The 16,812-nt window shown below is 49.6% G+C and overlaps 1 protein-coding gene across 1 annotated transcript in view; it reads right to left on the bottom strand.

The window, feature by feature from the left end:
- Cacna1i (calcium voltage-gated channel subunit alpha1 I) overlaps positions 1-16,812 on the bottom strand; it is a 108,985-nt gene that overhangs the window by 33,080 nt on the left and 59,093 nt on the right. Inside the window, exons 6-10 of the mRNA XM_051189417.1 lie at positions 15,341-15,500; positions 7,652-7,967; positions 6,240-6,332; positions 3,386-3,698; positions 78-487 (exon numbers count right to left, since the gene is read on the bottom strand). Coding sequence (XP_051045374.1) covers positions 78-487; positions 3,386-3,698; positions 6,240-6,332; positions 7,652-7,967; positions 15,341-15,500 — 1,292 coding nt within the window. The remainder of the gene's footprint in view (positions 1-77; positions 488-3,385; positions 3,699-6,239; positions 6,333-7,651; positions 7,968-15,340; positions 15,501-16,812) is intronic.

Raw genomic sequence — 16,812 nt, 5'->3', positions numbered from 1 at the left:
GACCTGAATCCAGTGTTCCACACTGGCTTGCTTATCCCTCTCCCCCAACCTGGCCCAGGCCCTGTACCCTCACTGGCCTGTTCATGGTGCTCGATGCCCATGCTGACAGTGTTGACCAGGATGGCCATCATGATGCCTCTGTTGAAGTACTTGCTGTCCACAATGCTCCGCAGCTTGGCTCGTGTCTCTCGCCACACGTCACCACACAGTTGAGCTGCCCCATCCTCCTGTTCCTCCTCCTTCTCCAAGCCCGAGGGGGCTCCATCCTCACTGCTCTGGGGTTCATCCCCATCAGCTTCAGCTTCTGCAGAGCCACCAGAGCCTGAGCCTTCCTGACCTGAATCCATACTGCCCAGGCCTGAGGGCCGCCTGCCTGCCTCACGCTGGCAGCGTGGGCAGCTGCTTGGGTCAGAGGCCAAAATAGCAGAGATGGGCTGCACCAGGGTGTGGGGTGTGGGGTCCAGGGGACTGTGTCGTGGGCACAGCTCTGAAAAAAAAAAAAAAAAAAAAAAACAGAGGACAGCATTAGTGTCCACACCAGGTCCCCAGCCTCCCAAGAGACTTCCTGAAACAAGTGGACCCCACCTGGTGGGCCTGGTGCTTCTTGGGGAAACATCTCCATCCAGGCTTTGTTCCTGTACAGAAGCAGGGATGGGAATACCCACCAGACAAAGCTATGAGATGATTGCCTTCATTAAACATGTGGCAGGCTCATCCAGCGCCTGGCACCTCAGTCCATGCTAACGCCTGGTCACCTTTGACCTTGACCTTGGGACAGTCACTCAACAGACCTTACTAGGCACAGTTATGGGAATCTGAGAACTGCAGGTCTGAGTGAAAAGTAGACACCCCTCAGAGGAAGCTTCGGTGGCTTTGGCATTTCCCACTTTCCCCATCTGTATGAAGCTCTCAAGGAAGAGGCATAGCCCCAGACAGAGGCAGGCTCTTGCTCTGGAGGTTCCCAGGACTTTCCTCCATACAAGGGTCAGACTAGACAGGGGCAGGGGCAGGAAGGATCACAGCAGATGGGGTCTGTGGTAGTTTGAATGTAACTGCCCTCCCCCCCCCCCGTAATCTCATAGGGCGTGGCACTATTAGGAGGTGGAATAGATATGACCTTGTTGGAGGAAGTGTGTCACTGTTGGGGATGGGCTTTGAGGTTTCCTGTGGTCAATATATGCCTAGTGTCTCAGTCAACTTCCTGTTGCTTTCTGATCAAGATGTAGCCAGCATCATGTCTGCCTGCCTGCTACCATGCTCCCCACCATGCTCCCCACCATGCTCCCCATCATGATGATAATGAACTAAACTTCTGAACTGTAAGTCAGCCTCCCCAATTAAATGATTTTCTTATAAGAATTGCCAAGGTCACCGTAACTTTCAACACCTGGGCTAGCCTTGGATCTATCTGTAAGCCAATTCAAAGAGGTGTCAGGAGGCTTCTTTCTAGCTGGTTTTGTTTCTTCATTTTAAGTTTTCCTTTATTTAATTAATTATTTATTTTTTAATTTTTTTATTTGGCTGGTTGGCTCTCCTAGAACGCACTACATGGGCCAAGCCAGCCCCAAATTCAAAGATACACCTGCCTCTGTCTTCCAAGTACTGGGATTAAAGGCATGTACCACCACACCTGGGTGGTTTCTTCTTTATACTTTCCCATATTATAGTAACACAAACACATTTTGCTTGAATAAGACAAAGGAAAAAAATCACTAAAGGGAAAGAAATGCAAGAACTCCATTTTTCCACACAAGCCTCCAAATATTGCAAAGCTACCAGACACATGAGCCATCCCACTGCAGCCTGGAGGATCAAAGCCCAGCTCAGCACATCACCACCAAACACAGGAAAGGGAGAAGGTATGGAAGCCTGGGGAAGGGGGGGACATCTGAAAACTGTAGAACCTCTCTCCACAGAGTTCCAGGGCAAGGGTGATAGCAACAGCAAGAAGCTTACTCCTAGGAAAGGGAGAGCTAGCCTTGCCCAGAACCCAGCTCTCCTCTTCACTTGCGAAGCCAGCCCACAGGCCACCTGAAACCACATCTAGATGGCTAGTGTTTATGGACAGTGGGCAACTGTCTGGTCTCTACCAATCTCTAACTAGTAGGATAAGGGACCTGCAGTTCACCAGCCAGGCCCTCAGGCAGTAAATGTTGTAACTCACAGGCACAAACTAGTAGATCCCTTTGAGCCCTGCTCTGGCAAAGGAGATAGGTAGCACTATAATGTTCACGTTCATAAAGGGAACAGGACATGCCATGTTCCACAGATGCTCCAAGGAACAATCCCAGGGTCTGCCAACTTCTCAGCACCAATTTGGAGAAAGTGAAGCAAACTTGGAGTCCCATGGTAGCCTTGGTGGCCTCCACTTAGGGTTGGGCACATTTGCAGCTCGAGGACAGACACTAAGCAAAGCCCAGCACCTCTGACAATCTATGTGACTGCAGCTTTCATTGACACACCAGAACACTTAGGTGACTCCGTCATCTCTTGGACCTTGGTTTTCCCTTCTGAAAACTGGAGACACTATTTTTAGTCTGCCCCCTTCTCGGGGCTGATTCTTGAAAAAAGCAAGATAAGGAACCTCCCTTTCCCCTCCCCTTTACCCTTCCCTCTCCCATTCTCTCTCTTCCTCCCTCTTCCTCTCCCTCTCACGTCTCTTTTCTTGCAATAGGGTCATGTGTATCCCAACCTGGTCTTGAACTCACTATGTAGCTAAGGATACCCTTGAACTTCTGATCCTCCTGTTCTGTGTCCCGAGCACCAGGACTACCACCATGCCCCATGAAGCTTGAACCTAGAGTTTTCACAATGTTCAGCAAGCACACTAGCAACTCTACTGCATTCCCAGCCTAGAGTATCCTTTCTAAGCTAAACACCAAACTTACACAGTCAGCCAAGCATGAGGCAGGAGCAGAGTATGGGGATGAGGGCTCCAATGTGCTATGACATGCACCAGGGGCCTGTTGTCATTACTCAGGTGTGCTGGTAAGAAGGGAATGGACACGGGAGACACAGTGGGAGATAATGTGGGTGGTCACCAAGTGAGAAGCTAGTCTTGCAAGGCTGGAAACACATCACTGTGCACTTGCTTGACTTTCAAGTGTAGGTTCAAGGGAGTGGTGCCCAGGTTTGCCTACAGAACTTGGAAGAATTTCTCCAGGGAGAGGGCTAACCCACGCAGGCTGGGCAGAGAATAGGGCAAGGAGTAAGCAGAGCAGGTGAGTCCTGAATAGGTCATAAGAAAAACACTAGAGCCTGAAATGAATCCTTGGGAATCCCACATCTGATATGGACACCTCTTGTTCCAGCAGGCATGATCCACTTGCAGTATTGCCATTCTGAGGCCCCAGGTCATACATACTGCAGAGGCAAGTCGACTTACTGTAGTGGCTGGGTTCCCTGGAGTGGGGCCCAGGCTTAGCAGGAGCTGGTGTCCCTGGGCCCATGGCCTGGCGCCGGTTCTGTAGGGCCTGGTAGAGGCCCAAGGCACGGCGCTTGGCCTTGCGAAGGATGTGACAGACATATTGGAAAATCTCCTCATAGCAGTCACCAGGCTCGGCGTAACTCGCCACCGTGCTGGAGGACAGGTAACGCTGGCGCTGCTCCAGCATCAGCCGGTGCTCCCGTTGCTTGGTCTCAGAGAACTGGGTCGCTATGACAACGAGGCACAGGTTGATCATGAAGAAGGAGCCCACCTGTGACCAACAGGAGAAAAGGACAGGAACAGGGACAGAGGGGACAGTGGGGCCAAGGAAGTAGAGAGAGAGAGAGAGGTAGAGCCAGCAGAGGGCACAGGAAAAGGGGACAGAGAGATGGAGAAAGAGTTAGCAAGAGCAGGAGGCCAGAGACAGCAAAAATGGGGAAGGCGAAGAGGGCAGACCAGAGACATAGAAGAGGGGACGAAGACAGAGCAGAGAGATAGCCAGAGCACAGAGTCAAAGACAGAAAGGGCATGGGGAGGGAGGGGAGAGAGGGAGGGAGGAGAAAGGAAAGAAGAGAGTGGGGAAGACAGAGGGAGGACGAAAGAGAGAGAGCAGAGTTGGGGGCGCATGGGAAACACAGTTGGGAGTGGAAATAGACACACAAAGGTTCAGGGGAAATGGAGGGGCCCAGAGAGACAGAAACGCAGACACAGATGGGACAGGAAAAGGTCACTGAGTCCTTGCAGGGGAAGGCACAGCCAGGTGACTTCTCAGGTCAGACCTGGACTACAGCCAAGCCCAGGCCCCACTACCCACCCATGTAGGACAGAGATGCTGAAGCCACGAGGGGCGCCACAATTCTTCAAGTCACATAAGGTCCTGCATCCTACTCACTGGCTTGGACTTTGGCTGTATGCTTGGAGCAGGAAATGGAGCCAGGTAGCCTCTCTATACCCCATCTATGTCAATACCACCTCCCCTGGTACTCACTAACCCCAAATGTGCACCTCAGGCCTGGCAGGAGAGATTGTGGTCTCCAGCCTTCGGTGACATCACCAACAGGTACATGCAGATGGCGACCCCAGTCACAGCTTCATCCTCCTTTCCCCATTACATACAACTGAAGAGCTAAAGGTGCACAGGGCTTCCTGGCCCAGAGGGCTCTGGGAAACAGACTGCCTCTTAGACCAAAAGATGCCCAGCAGTCCTCTGACTCCATTATTTTATATGTAGCACTTCCCAGAGAGCTGTCTTGCCCCAGACTGGTTAGGGACACAGGAACCAGAGAGATTAGATCCTGATGCCCCCTGTGTGGTCACCCCTGTAAGGCTCCTACCTAGCCTTTGCTCAGCAGTGGTTGCCCTGGGTGACCCAGGCAGCCCCCATCCTCTCTGTTCCCCATCTGTAAAGCAGGGGGTCAGGAACAAAGTGGATACGGGACTTTCCTAACCAGAAGAGTCTGAGAGCTGTATGTGAATACTAAAGACCCCCACCAGCCTACTGATGGCATGCCCTGGCCTGAGTCAGGTGCTCCTTGGACTCAAGTGACCCCACTAACATCAGGGCACATTTACTGACCACTTATTGGATATTGAGAAAGTTCAAAGACTTTCCCAGCTTGTATCCCAGCTAACCCTCATCATCACCTGGGAACTAAGTGTTGTCACTGTCTCATCTCATGGAGTCAATGAGGAGCCTGCCCCAAGTAGCACTGTGAATAAATGGCTTCCTGTGGGAGAGGACAGAGCGCCCTGCCTTCCTCCTTGCCCTCCTCCAAGTGGCCCCTCCAGTCTCTTTCTATCATGATACCTGAGGTTCTGTATGTCATTGTCACCTGTCAGCCCTCCTTTCCCAGATTGTGAGCTCCTTGGAGGAGGGCAGGGCCTGGATCCCTTCTCAGTCCCCAGAACTCAGCTCATCTTTCCTGGATGGTCTGTTGAAAGTAAGCTGATGAATAGCCAGTGATGAAGAATGAAGTCTGTATCCTTCTTTCTTTCATTCCTGAGTCCAAGGCCTCAGGTTCCCCAGAAAGTCACCAGAGCTACATCATAGCAGGTGTGTCTCAGGTCAGCATCCAGCCTGTCCCAACTCCTCACTCAGGGTGTTACTCAAGGGAGCCAAGCTTGTCTTTGCCCACCACCAGGAAGGTAGAGAAATTAACCTTTATGCTTGGAGGGGGGGTGAACACAGCTCTCCCAAAGGCCTGACCTCTATGCTGAGGCAGAAGCCACAGGTAGGCAGGACAAGGTGGACACTGGAAAGCAGGGATAGGAAATGCTGCCTCCATCCTCTGGCCACAGACAGAGCTGCAGAGAATCCTGAGTTCAAAGACTTTCCCAGGACTCCACCAGGCCACCACCAAGGCCAGCCTCCTTCCCTATATCTTGCTCAGGAATGAGCCCCATGCAGCCAGTCAAAGCATCTTGTCTGCCCCAGAAAAAAAATGGGGACCAGATGGAATCTCTGGGAAGTTCTATTCTGTAACTATACCCCCTAAGGCTTTGAAGGAATGATTCCTGGAGATACGGGCAGAGAGAGACAAGCAGAATCAACAGGGAGGATGTTAATGTCCAAGGATGAGAAGTGAAGGCCAGGAGATGTGATGGATGCTCTCAGCCACAGCCCTGACCGGTTGGTTGACTGCATTTAAAATATCCCCTCCTTGGGGATGGATTGCCCACTCCTCTGGCTGCCTCCTGTCTTGCCAGGCTCCTCTAGCCCAGAGGACTCCCTGTGTACTGCCAATCCCTCCTCTCCCTCCCCACCCAGGCCAAGTGCCGTGGTTCATGGTCCCAAACTTGCCCTGATACTTACTATGATGAGCAGGATGAAGTAGATGAAGTTGTAGAAAGAATGTGCATCCATCACATAGTACATGATCTCCACCCAGCCTTCCAGAGTGATCACCTGCAGCAGGCATGAGCACAGGGCAGTCTAAGACTCTGGGCCTCTGTGCACCAGGACTCAAGACACACCCCAACAAGGCCTTGGGGAGGGGGCAGCATAGGTAAGGAAATCAAGATTCAAAGAGACACTGATGTCACATCACACTGCCAGGCAGGAGGGGAGCAGGGACTCCTGTCCTCTCTTGCCTAAAGGCCCACCACTGGGGGTGGGGACACAAGCCAGAAAGAGCCTTGGACTTCAGTTCACTAACTTATTCAGTACAGGGATGACAGAGCCCCCAGCAGAGCTGAGGTGTGGGTCAGCTAACCGTTCCCTTTCTTTGTCCCCCACAAAGCCATCCAGAGACTAGGAGCCACCTGGGGAAAGACAGGCTAAGCACTGGGGCTCCCTAGCTCAGCCTTGCCCTTGCTTGTGGCAAAGCACAGAGCAGCCTCCACCCTCTGGGCTGACCAACCTAGAGGCCAAAACACAGTGCTTGGGGACGAATTCAGCTACCTCCCAACTCTGGGTCTCTGATATGGTCCTTCCTGGAGTAGAGTGGGAGCCCCCCTGCCCTCCTCTGCCCTTCCTTTCCTTCTTCCCTCTGAGGTCAGCACCTCACTGCACAGGAGCCGACTTCCTCACTCACAGCACTGGTTTTTGGCCAGGCATCCAAGGGAAGGAGTCTGCTAGTAGTTTGCCCAATATGAAGAGTACACTCAGTATGAAGAAGAGAAAGCTGAGGCACAGGCAGGCCAAGCAAGATCCCAAGTGCCCTACAGCCCCAGTTTCCTGAGAGAACCCTGCTTAGTCCCCTCAAGAATGTAGAGATGGAATTGGTATAGGAGCCACCAATGGTCTGCACAAAGTCATCACGGGTACAATGGTCACAGGGTGAAAGTGATTTCTACACAAGCCAGTCGGGCTTCACCCAAGCCTGGCCCCCCGGTGTCACCCCTCTAGGAATGACCTTCCTTACCATGGTGAGCCCTTGCTTTGGCTCAGCCCAGCCCTTCCAATGGAGCCATGCCCTGCCTCTGCCCTCTGTGAACAGAACTCCCTGCTCTGACTCAGCCCACCTGGCATCTATAAGGAGCAGAGGCTCCAAGGGAACCCAAGTGCATTGGAATCTTGATTTGCTTTAATCAGCACAGACTCCTTGGCCAGCTGGCATGTCTTCTTCCTTCAAACCTTGGATGAGGCCTGTACTGCCAGAATGTTGGACACATCTCAAGGAGTGGGTGACAGAGTCCAGCTCAAGACTTTACCTGCTGAGTGGGGTTGCCAGCCATGCCACCCTCTGCTGGCTGCTGAGCAGTCCTGGGCCTCAATGCTCTCACCTGGAAGATCACAATCCAGGCATAGCCTATGTTGTCAAAGTTGATGGCACCCTTGTGAGGGTTGGCATTGCCTGTACGGCAGACGTTGTAGTAGCGGTTCCAGTTGACGCAGAGGCCGCTGGCGTTGAGGTCTTGGCGCCCCGCCCCAAAGTCATACACGTCATCTTTGGACAGGCAGCATTCTCGACCCTGCTCCTTCAGCGGGGGGATCTCGTGGCAGCCCATGATGCCATTGTCCCCCGACAGGGAGCAGATAAAGGGCATCTCGTCATCCTCCTCTGGCTGGTAATAAGGGGGCAGGGCCACATCCCCTTGTCTGCCATAGAAAAGAGCAGTCAAAGAATGGCAAGGGAGGGCCATGGCCAGGTATACCAGGCAAAGAAAGGCCATGCTATGGCCAGATTGGTGCAAGGCCCCATCACTGCCTCCAAACCCAAGAACACGTAGTCCCTTCCTGAGATACTCTTCCCCACTTCCATTATGATCTTTTTTCATGTTCTCCCATCTGAAGATCCTCCCCTGGAGGAGTCTGACCTCCACAGAGCTAAGTCAGGGCTCCCTGAGCTACACTGTGGCCTGGCACAGACATCACCCAGCTCCCTGGCTGGCCCAGGCCACACTGTTTGAACAGGACAGAGCAAGTACTCAACTAGCAGCCACTGGATTTTGCTGGACAGCCGATGGGGGAGTGTGTGGCTCTGGACTGGTCTCTTCTGTCCCTGGACATGGATTGTCTCATCTATGTCATTTGATCATAAGCTCTGCTCACCACACAATCACAAATGAAATCCATTGTGGTTTTAATCTATGAAACCCAGCTAGATGGTTCAAAGAAAAATCATCCAGACAGGGTTTTTAAAAGTATAAAGATGAGTGGAAACTAGCCTTACAAGAGAGGACTCTGAGACTAGTCATGAGCCTAATGTGGTATTTTACAGAACGGGAGCCTTAATGGGAACCACAACACATTGAGACACACCTGTTTCTTAAGGTAAACACAGAAGCCAGCACTCAGGAGGCTGAGGCAGGAGGATTGTGAGTTTGGGGGCTAGCCTCAGATAAGTGTTGAGTTCATGGTTGGTTGGCTGGTTACTTGAGACGGGTCTCATATAGTCCAGCTGTCCTTGAGTTTTCTACACAGCTAACAATGACCTTAAACTCCAGATCCCATAACTTCTACCTCCTGAGTGCTGGGATCATAGGTGCATGCCATCACATCTGTCTGAAAATGCTGTGTCAAAAGAAAGTATTAATTTAATTCAATTAAATACAAAAAGAAAGAAAGAAAGCAACGTTAGGATGGTGATGACACACAACTTTAATCTCAGCACTCAGGAGGCAGAGGCAGAAGGATCTATGTAAATTTAAGGCCAGGCTGGTCTACATAGCAAGTTCCAAGACAGCCAAGAATATACAGAGAGACCCTGTCTCATAAAACAAAAGCAAAAACAAAAACCAACAAACAAAAAACAGCAAACAGAAATAGCACCAGCATTGCCTCCTCTCCTATGAATGAATGGCCACCTCAAGGTTTTGTACCAAAGAGTGAGAAGCATGAGTGTAAACAGGCACTTGCACTGTTTTGTGGGAGTATAAACTAGACCACCCCTGTAGAAGACAATTCATGAACATCCTTTCACAATCCAAAGGTCCCAACCAACCACTCAAAGGCTCACAGCCACCTGCTTCCACTAAAGACATCACTTTGATCCTATGCAGAAAGGCCAGACTGAGCCACACAGGGTTCTGAGTAGACTGAATACACATTAAATAAATCAGCCTTGATGTCAGTATGCCCATCATGTACCACAAGCAAAAATTCTTTGTGATAGACTAGACCAGACTGAAAGATGAAGCCGGAAGTCTTTTGAGAATGTTTTCCTGACCTCAGGCTTTGAGATTAGTTCAATACATTAGAAAGCTGAACAGGATTTGGGGGCAAGTTTTGCTGCTCAAAAACTTTGCTAAAAAAAAAAAAAGCTAGCAAAGTTAAACAGTCACTCCTTGGGACTCTTACCTATGAGAGTGTTCACTGTGTGAATGAGCACATTGCTATTACTTATCCAACGGTCATTTCTGAGTATGGAGCCCTTATTACTCAGAACTGCTCTTGTCCACAAGCTTCAGTGGGCACAAACCACCCTCTGTTCTCTGCGCATATGTGCATGCATGTGTAGGTATAGGGTGGGGGATGGAATTTGTTTTTTTAACCAATGCTGACATCCTAAAGTCTTTCCTGCCAAAACACCCTGAGCACAGGAATTGCAGGTGTGAGCCACCATTACCAGCTAACGCTCAATGGCTGTCATTTTCTTTTCTCTTTGCAGTGCTGAAGGCTGAACGTGGGAGCCTCATGCATGCTAAGAGAATGCTTTGCCAGTGGAGCTACACCATTGGCCCTAGCCAGCAAGCCTTTCTTCTGAGCAAAGCCCCTGAGGTACCCCTGACAAGTCAAGGTTTTCTTTAGCATTGGGTCTGTCCAGCCTCCCACAATGGATCCTGAAGTTCCACTGAGACCTTCCTGAACACAGCTTAACATCCATCGCTTGCTCTTGGTTTATGACAATGATTCTTCTAATTTAAACCATCCTGGTAGGGTGCCATGGTACCTCACTGCCATTTCAATTACAACTCCCTTAAGACCTGGAAGAAGGGCCTCTTCAAATATTCATCCACCATTCCAGTAGCCCCTTGAGAGGTATCTGGTAAGGTCTTTTGAACCATTTTTAATTAGAGCATCTTGGGTTTTCTTATCGATGTTCAGTCATTCTTTATATGTTCTGGATTTTAGTTCTCTGATGGATGCGTGTATTACAAAGTTTTTATTTCAATCTGGCCTTATTTTTTTTTATTTAATCACTTCTGCAAACCTACAGACAACTTAAAGTGACAATTCTTAAAAGGTTTCCAGTTGACTGTGAGCATCAACCCAGATGGGACTCAGGGGTCAGTGCAGCTAGCATGGAGGGGTGATGAGCTCTCCCCATCTAGTAGTTGATTACCACTTGTCACTACCCTGGAGCTCTTCTGCCAGCCCTACTGCACGAACATAGAAACCCCAGGGCAGCTGTATGGAGGCCAGCCTGTACCTAGACACCAGTTCAGATGACCAAACAGTAACATGGACAGCTCAGCTCTGTTCCCACACATGCCTACCCCCAACACTACACTCCCTCCACTGTAGAGTGCCTGAGCCTGGGGTTCTCAGAGCTATGCTGCTGCCAACCTTAGTTGGTTAATTGCTTGCCTTGCATTGCAAAATGACCTGAGTTCAGATTCCCAGGACCGACATCAAAACTCGTCTTGGTGATACGTGCCTATAACCCTGCACTAGGGAGGCACAGGCATGAAGGCTCCTGGAGCCCACTGGCCAGCCAGTCTGGCCAAATCCATCAGTTCTAGCTTCAGTGAGAGACCCTGTCTCAAAAAAATAAAGTGAAGCACAATCAAGGAAGACCCCCAAACATTGACCTCTGGCCTCTACACACATGCACACACATATGCACTTGATGGGAGATGTCATTCTGTAAATATGTTTCTCTTATTGGTTAATGGATAAAGTACTGTTTGCCACTAGGAAAGCAAGATAGGTGGGACTAGGAGATAAGGAGGAGAGAGGAAGTAGTAGGGAGGAGAGTCAAGATAGAGGATGGAGAGAGAAGAATGGCAGCCCCCTCTCTGTTAAGATAAGACCACGTGGAAGTACTTAGATTAATAGGGTTAATATTTAAGACAGAGACAGCTAATAAGTAACACTAATAATAGGCCAACAGAATTATATCTAATACAGTGTCTCTGTGTGTTATTTGGGGCTCACACACACACACACACACACACACACAGTCTCCTTCTGTGGCACGCCCATTTAGGGGTGGAGCCGGGGGCAGAAGTGATCTGTGGAACTAAGTCTGAGGAGGAGCTGGGGAACACTCTTGCTGGTGAGACTCAGAGAGGAGAGCATCCGGTGGATTTGCTGGTGTTCATCTGTCTAGGTTGTAAGTTATTTCTCCCTGAATAAACATCTATTCAGCCTATTTGTTTATCCTGATCTGTATTAAACTGCAATATCACACACACACACACACACACACACACACACACACACACACACACACACTCCAGGAACTTCCCAGGCTACTGTCACATAATGGCTCACTACTGCTCAGAGCTTCCTGACATCAGACACTGTCCTAATGGTCCAAATATTTTAATTTGGGCCATTCCCAAAACAACTCTGCGATAGGGAAACTGGGATATGAAATTGCTGAAGCCTCATGGCTAACAAGTGGCAGAAGCAAAATTTGACCCTGAAGTCCAGACTCCATTGCCACAGCCCTCACCTGTATGGCAGCGGTGTGAGGCTCTGTCACAAATTAACTCCTGCCTCAGTCCATGACCCAGGAGGCACCCATCATTCTTGAACTTTCAGGTCCAGGTCAAAGTTGCATCCTTAGACATCCCAAAAGTCCTCTCTTCTCAACCCAACACACTAAGCCCCAGTACACATTTGGCTCCCTGATCCTCCTAGGGTCAAGACCAAGGAAAAGAGCATGGCCTGACCTTGGAAGTGGCAGACAAATGTTTGTTGTGATGCCCATGTTCTGAGATTCCTACACCAGAAAAGGACCTGGCTGTGTGACTCTGAGTAGATCTTTTCCCTCTCTGGGCCTCAGGTCATTTCTGCATAGCAATGGCTTGGACTGAGGTCCCTGGAGGATCCAGTGCCCAGCTATGTGTCCCATCTAGAAAGGATCCTGCCCTGCCCTGCCCAGCCTGCATGGCTCATGAGCTTGTTCAGAGTGGCTGGCCAGGAGCTGGAGGTGTGATTTGAAGCCTCCAGACAACAAGCTCCTAGGAAAACAAGCCAAGAGGACATGGAGAATTTTCCATTGAGTGACTGTTGCTCTTGTCTAAGGCCAGGCCTGGCTCACCAGATCCTAAACTGGGGTCTGCTTGGAGCCTGATTGTCTGAGCCCCAGAAAAGACATACTTCTTTGCAAATCTTCTTTACCATCTTCTCTGCAGCTTGCTCTAAGCCAGGTCTTCTGAGTTGAAGTCTGAACCTGGGCCTTACTCTCTGCCCAAGCCTGGAATTCACCAGCCTGAAGTATGGTCATCCTCTATCCCGAGGCCTGTAAGGCCGCCTGCCCTGAGCATGGGCCTCAGAGCTTAGGAGACGCACCCAGCCTTGCCAGCTATGCCTTGTCCCTAACACTCTCTTGCTCCTCTCACATTCGGAATTCCTCTTAACATGGAGGCCAAGGCATGTCCAGAGCACTGTGCCCTCATCTCCCCTCATCACAGCCAAGGCAGGGCTGGAGCCACCTCTCGGGAATCTGGACAGGACAAGGAAACAGCTAACCTCCAACCAGCACATAGACTCACCTGTTGCAAAGCCAAGGAGAACCAGCCTTCTTCCCAACTTGCCTCTGTGAAATATTGCCATTCACTCATTCACTCTCCCATTCATTCATCCATTCATTCATTATCTCATCTATGTTATCATCTCAATTAGTCCCTCGTTCATTCATTCTCTCATTCATTCATAGTGAACAAATTAGGGCCCTATTCCAGGTCTTGAGAAAACAGTGAGCATCAAGTATTCCTGGTTATAGGGGAGAACTCACATCCTAGGGTCCCCCCAAGACCAAGTATGCAACTACTCGAGACCCCTCAAATACTCATGCTGACAAATGGGATCACTTCAGGAGAAGATCAACAAGGAAGTTTAGCAAATAGTGTGTCTATTGCTTGGGGAAGAAATAGCAATCCCCTGGCAGAAGGTGACATGAAGGCTGAGCCTAGATAGTGAGACAGGGCTAGTCACAGAAGGCTACTAGAAAGATCCATATGGTACAAAGGGGGCACAGATGTGCTGGGAACCCCCAATGCCAAGAGCTCACACACATGCTACTCTTTGAAGGCCTTCCCCTCATCCTGCCCCTGACTACTCAGGACTGGCCACCTGCTAAGCACCCACAGAAGTGTAAAAGCCCCTCTTTCACTACCCATGGGGCCCTCACTCAACAAGGTGTCCCTTCCCTGGCCTACCCGGGTACCCCACACTGTGCCCACAGGACAGCAATGGGGAGGGAAGCTAGTCTCTACACAACTTTCACCTCCTGTTACACCACATTGTACCTAGTGTCCCAAACCCTGAAAGGGACACTAGTCCCAATTCAGGCGGTGTCCCTATACCACCACATCCAGAAGAGGCACTCAGCCTTGGAGACCAAAACTTAGCCTAATGCTCCCCATGGGTGCCCTAGCTCACCAAGGGAAGACACTGGGTACATCTGCCAGGTTAAAACAGACATGATCACTCCCTGGAGCCTGGCACACAGCAGCAGCCCAATGACTTGTGGAAGCATCCTTTCTTCTAAACACGGTGTGTGCACATGCACTGAGTAGCCCTCAGCACTTAGAAAGAAGTGATTCTAAAGACATAATTTTCAGAAATTAAATTCATCTTTTAAGCAGATCTTGACATTCCACTTTGAGGGGCACCAGGCTCCCACTTTGGATCCAGCAGCAGGATGTGAGCTGATCCCATGATGGCACACACACACACACACACACACCAAAAAAAAAAAAACCTGAGTTCTGGAACTTTCTCTCCTTCCAATATCCACACATCCCTCTCTCTTCCTATCCAGCCTTCCCAAATTGTTCATTCTTACTTTGTTGGCCTGATTCTCAGTTAGAAAATTAGTTAGCAAGAAGCAGGTTGGAGTCAGCAGGAACAGAGCTGGGAATGGGGATAGGAGTGAGGTGTTCTGGCTAGTTATTTTGTTTTGTTTTGTTTTGTATTGTTTTTTGTTTGGTTCGTTCATTGGTTGGTTTTGGTTTTGGTTTTGGTTTTTTGTTTTATTTTGTTTTGTTTGTATCATGTTGACACAAGCTAGGGTCTTCTGAGAAGAGGGAATATTAATGAGAAAATGCTTCCATTGGATTGGCCTGTCGGCTAATCTGTAGGACATTTTCTATTGATGATTGATGTGAGAAGACTCAGTTCACTCCTGGGCAGGTGGTCCTGGGCGCTATAATAAAGCAGTCTGAGCAAGCCATGAGAAACAAGCCAGTATGCAGCACCCCTCCACTGATTCTGTATCAGCTCCCACGTGAGGTTCCTGCCCTACTTGAGTTTCTGCCCTGACTTTTCTGGATGATGGACTATGAGCTATAAAATGAAATAAACCCTTTCCTCCCCAAGGTACTTCTGGTCCCAGTGTTTTATCAAAGCAATAGAAAGTCTGTAGTGAGATAGTTACTTTGTCTCCTTCTGTAGCACTGACCACGCCCATTGGGGGTGGAGCCATGGGCGGAAGTGACCTGTGGAACTAAGTCTGAGGAAGAACCTGGGAACGCTCTCTTGCTGGCAGGAATCGGACAGGACAGCCTCCGGTGGAACTTGCTGGTGTTCATCTGTCTAGGTTGTAAGTTATTTCTCCCTGAATAAACATCTATTTGTTTATCCTGATCCTTATTTAACCGCAATAAAAGTCTAATTCAGAGGGATGAGGAGGCAGCTTTCTGCCTCTCTCAATCTCTTTCTATCTAACTCTATCTACCTATCTATCTATCATCTATCTATCTATCTATCTCCTTCTCTTCCCTTTCCTTATCCCTTTACCCTCCCCAGTAAACCTTCCACATAAAAACGATGAGGTTGTAAGGTTGGGGACTCACATGGTGAAGTTCTCCTCCAGGAAGCAGCGGTTCCGCAGCAGGCCCGCCCAGAGCTGCACACCAATGATGCCGAAGATGAAGAACACGAAGAAACAGAGCAGGAGCACATTCCCCAGCATGGGCAGTGTGTCAAGCAGGAGGTTCACCAGGATCCGCATACCTGGAAGAAGAATGACAGAGAAGGTGGCATCAGTGGAGCAAAAGGAGGAGGTCAAAATGCTGAGGGATGGCCAGAGGGGAGTGGAGCATTGGGCTCGAGCTGGGAATTGCCAGAGGACTTCTCTCCTCCACATCTGCCCCTACACCCACAGAGCCAGGAAAATGGTTATGGGCCCTGGTGCACTTCTGTAACAGACTTTCATGGAGCCATTTTTAGGTGATGAGTGTTCTGGGGATGTGCACAGATAGACTTTCTTTCAGTCTTCATAGTGACTGCACAAGGCTGGCAATATCTGTTTTATACAGGAGATTCAAAGAGCAGCTAAGAAGCAGGACGATGTGAGTTTAAACTGTTGCTTGATGGTGAGTCTAACCTTCTTCCTATGACCAATCCTTTTAACCCTGCTAATTACTCTTCTTGAAACATCCAACAAACACCTATTCATCCACCACATCTCATGCTTTGGTGCTGTAAAGACCTTTTCAGCCATCACTCCCATGCTCCAGGCAATCTCAGCAATCCCTAGTCTAGGCTGCTTTATACAGTTAAGTTTGTATGTTACACAATCCTAAGATTGCATCAACATCTAACCCTAATGAATATGCATCTGTTTACCTTCCTGTCTACTGGGCTTATGTTCTTGGGGACAAGGTCTATGTCTGAGTCACCTCAGTTTTCCCAGAAGCCATCAGTGCCTAACCCAGAATATAGGATTCATCAGTGTTTGTTGGATGACCTGCTCGTGAACAAGACTGGGGAAGAGTGGAAGGTTGGAGAGGGGAGGAGTGAAGAATGACAACAAGTAGGGGAGTTGGTCCTGTCGGATTTTGATTTATCCCAGTGTGATGCTGAGGTGGTTATTAATGAGGATAATTATCATGGATTTGCATCACGAACTCAGCGTGGAGTGATTTCCAATCAATAATTAATGTCCACCCCTGTCTTCCCTCCCCACAAAACTAGGTCAGCGTCCACTCAGGAAAAGCAATGGGGCTCCCTGGCAGGCTGCATCATCCAACAGGGTCAAGGCTCAGCACCCCACTGCCTTACATTCGCCCCCCAACATGGGAGCAAGCAGTGTACACTGGGGGAGACAAGAAAACAAAACAGATCCCCACTTACTCCTTAAAATGGACCGAAGGACTTAAAGTTAGCCGACTCCAGGCCTTTCTGGGACTGCAAACATTCATTCATGTACGCATTCTTGCGTGCATACATTAAGCAGTAGATTGCTTAGATGCTGAGAACTACCCTCAGAGCTCACAGCCCAGCAGCAGGGGCCAGAGACAGCAGTGTTGAGCAAAAGGACCAC

This window comes from Phodopus roborovskii, unplaced genomic scaffold (genome assembly GCF_943737965.1).
Source record: "Phodopus roborovskii unplaced genomic scaffold, PHOROB, whole genome shotgun sequence".
NCBI classification, from domain to species: Eukaryota; Metazoa; Chordata; class Mammalia; order Rodentia; family Cricetidae; genus Phodopus; species Phodopus roborovskii.
Note: the sequence above shows the minus strand (reverse complement) of the source record. Positions and strands in the feature narration are given on the sequence as shown.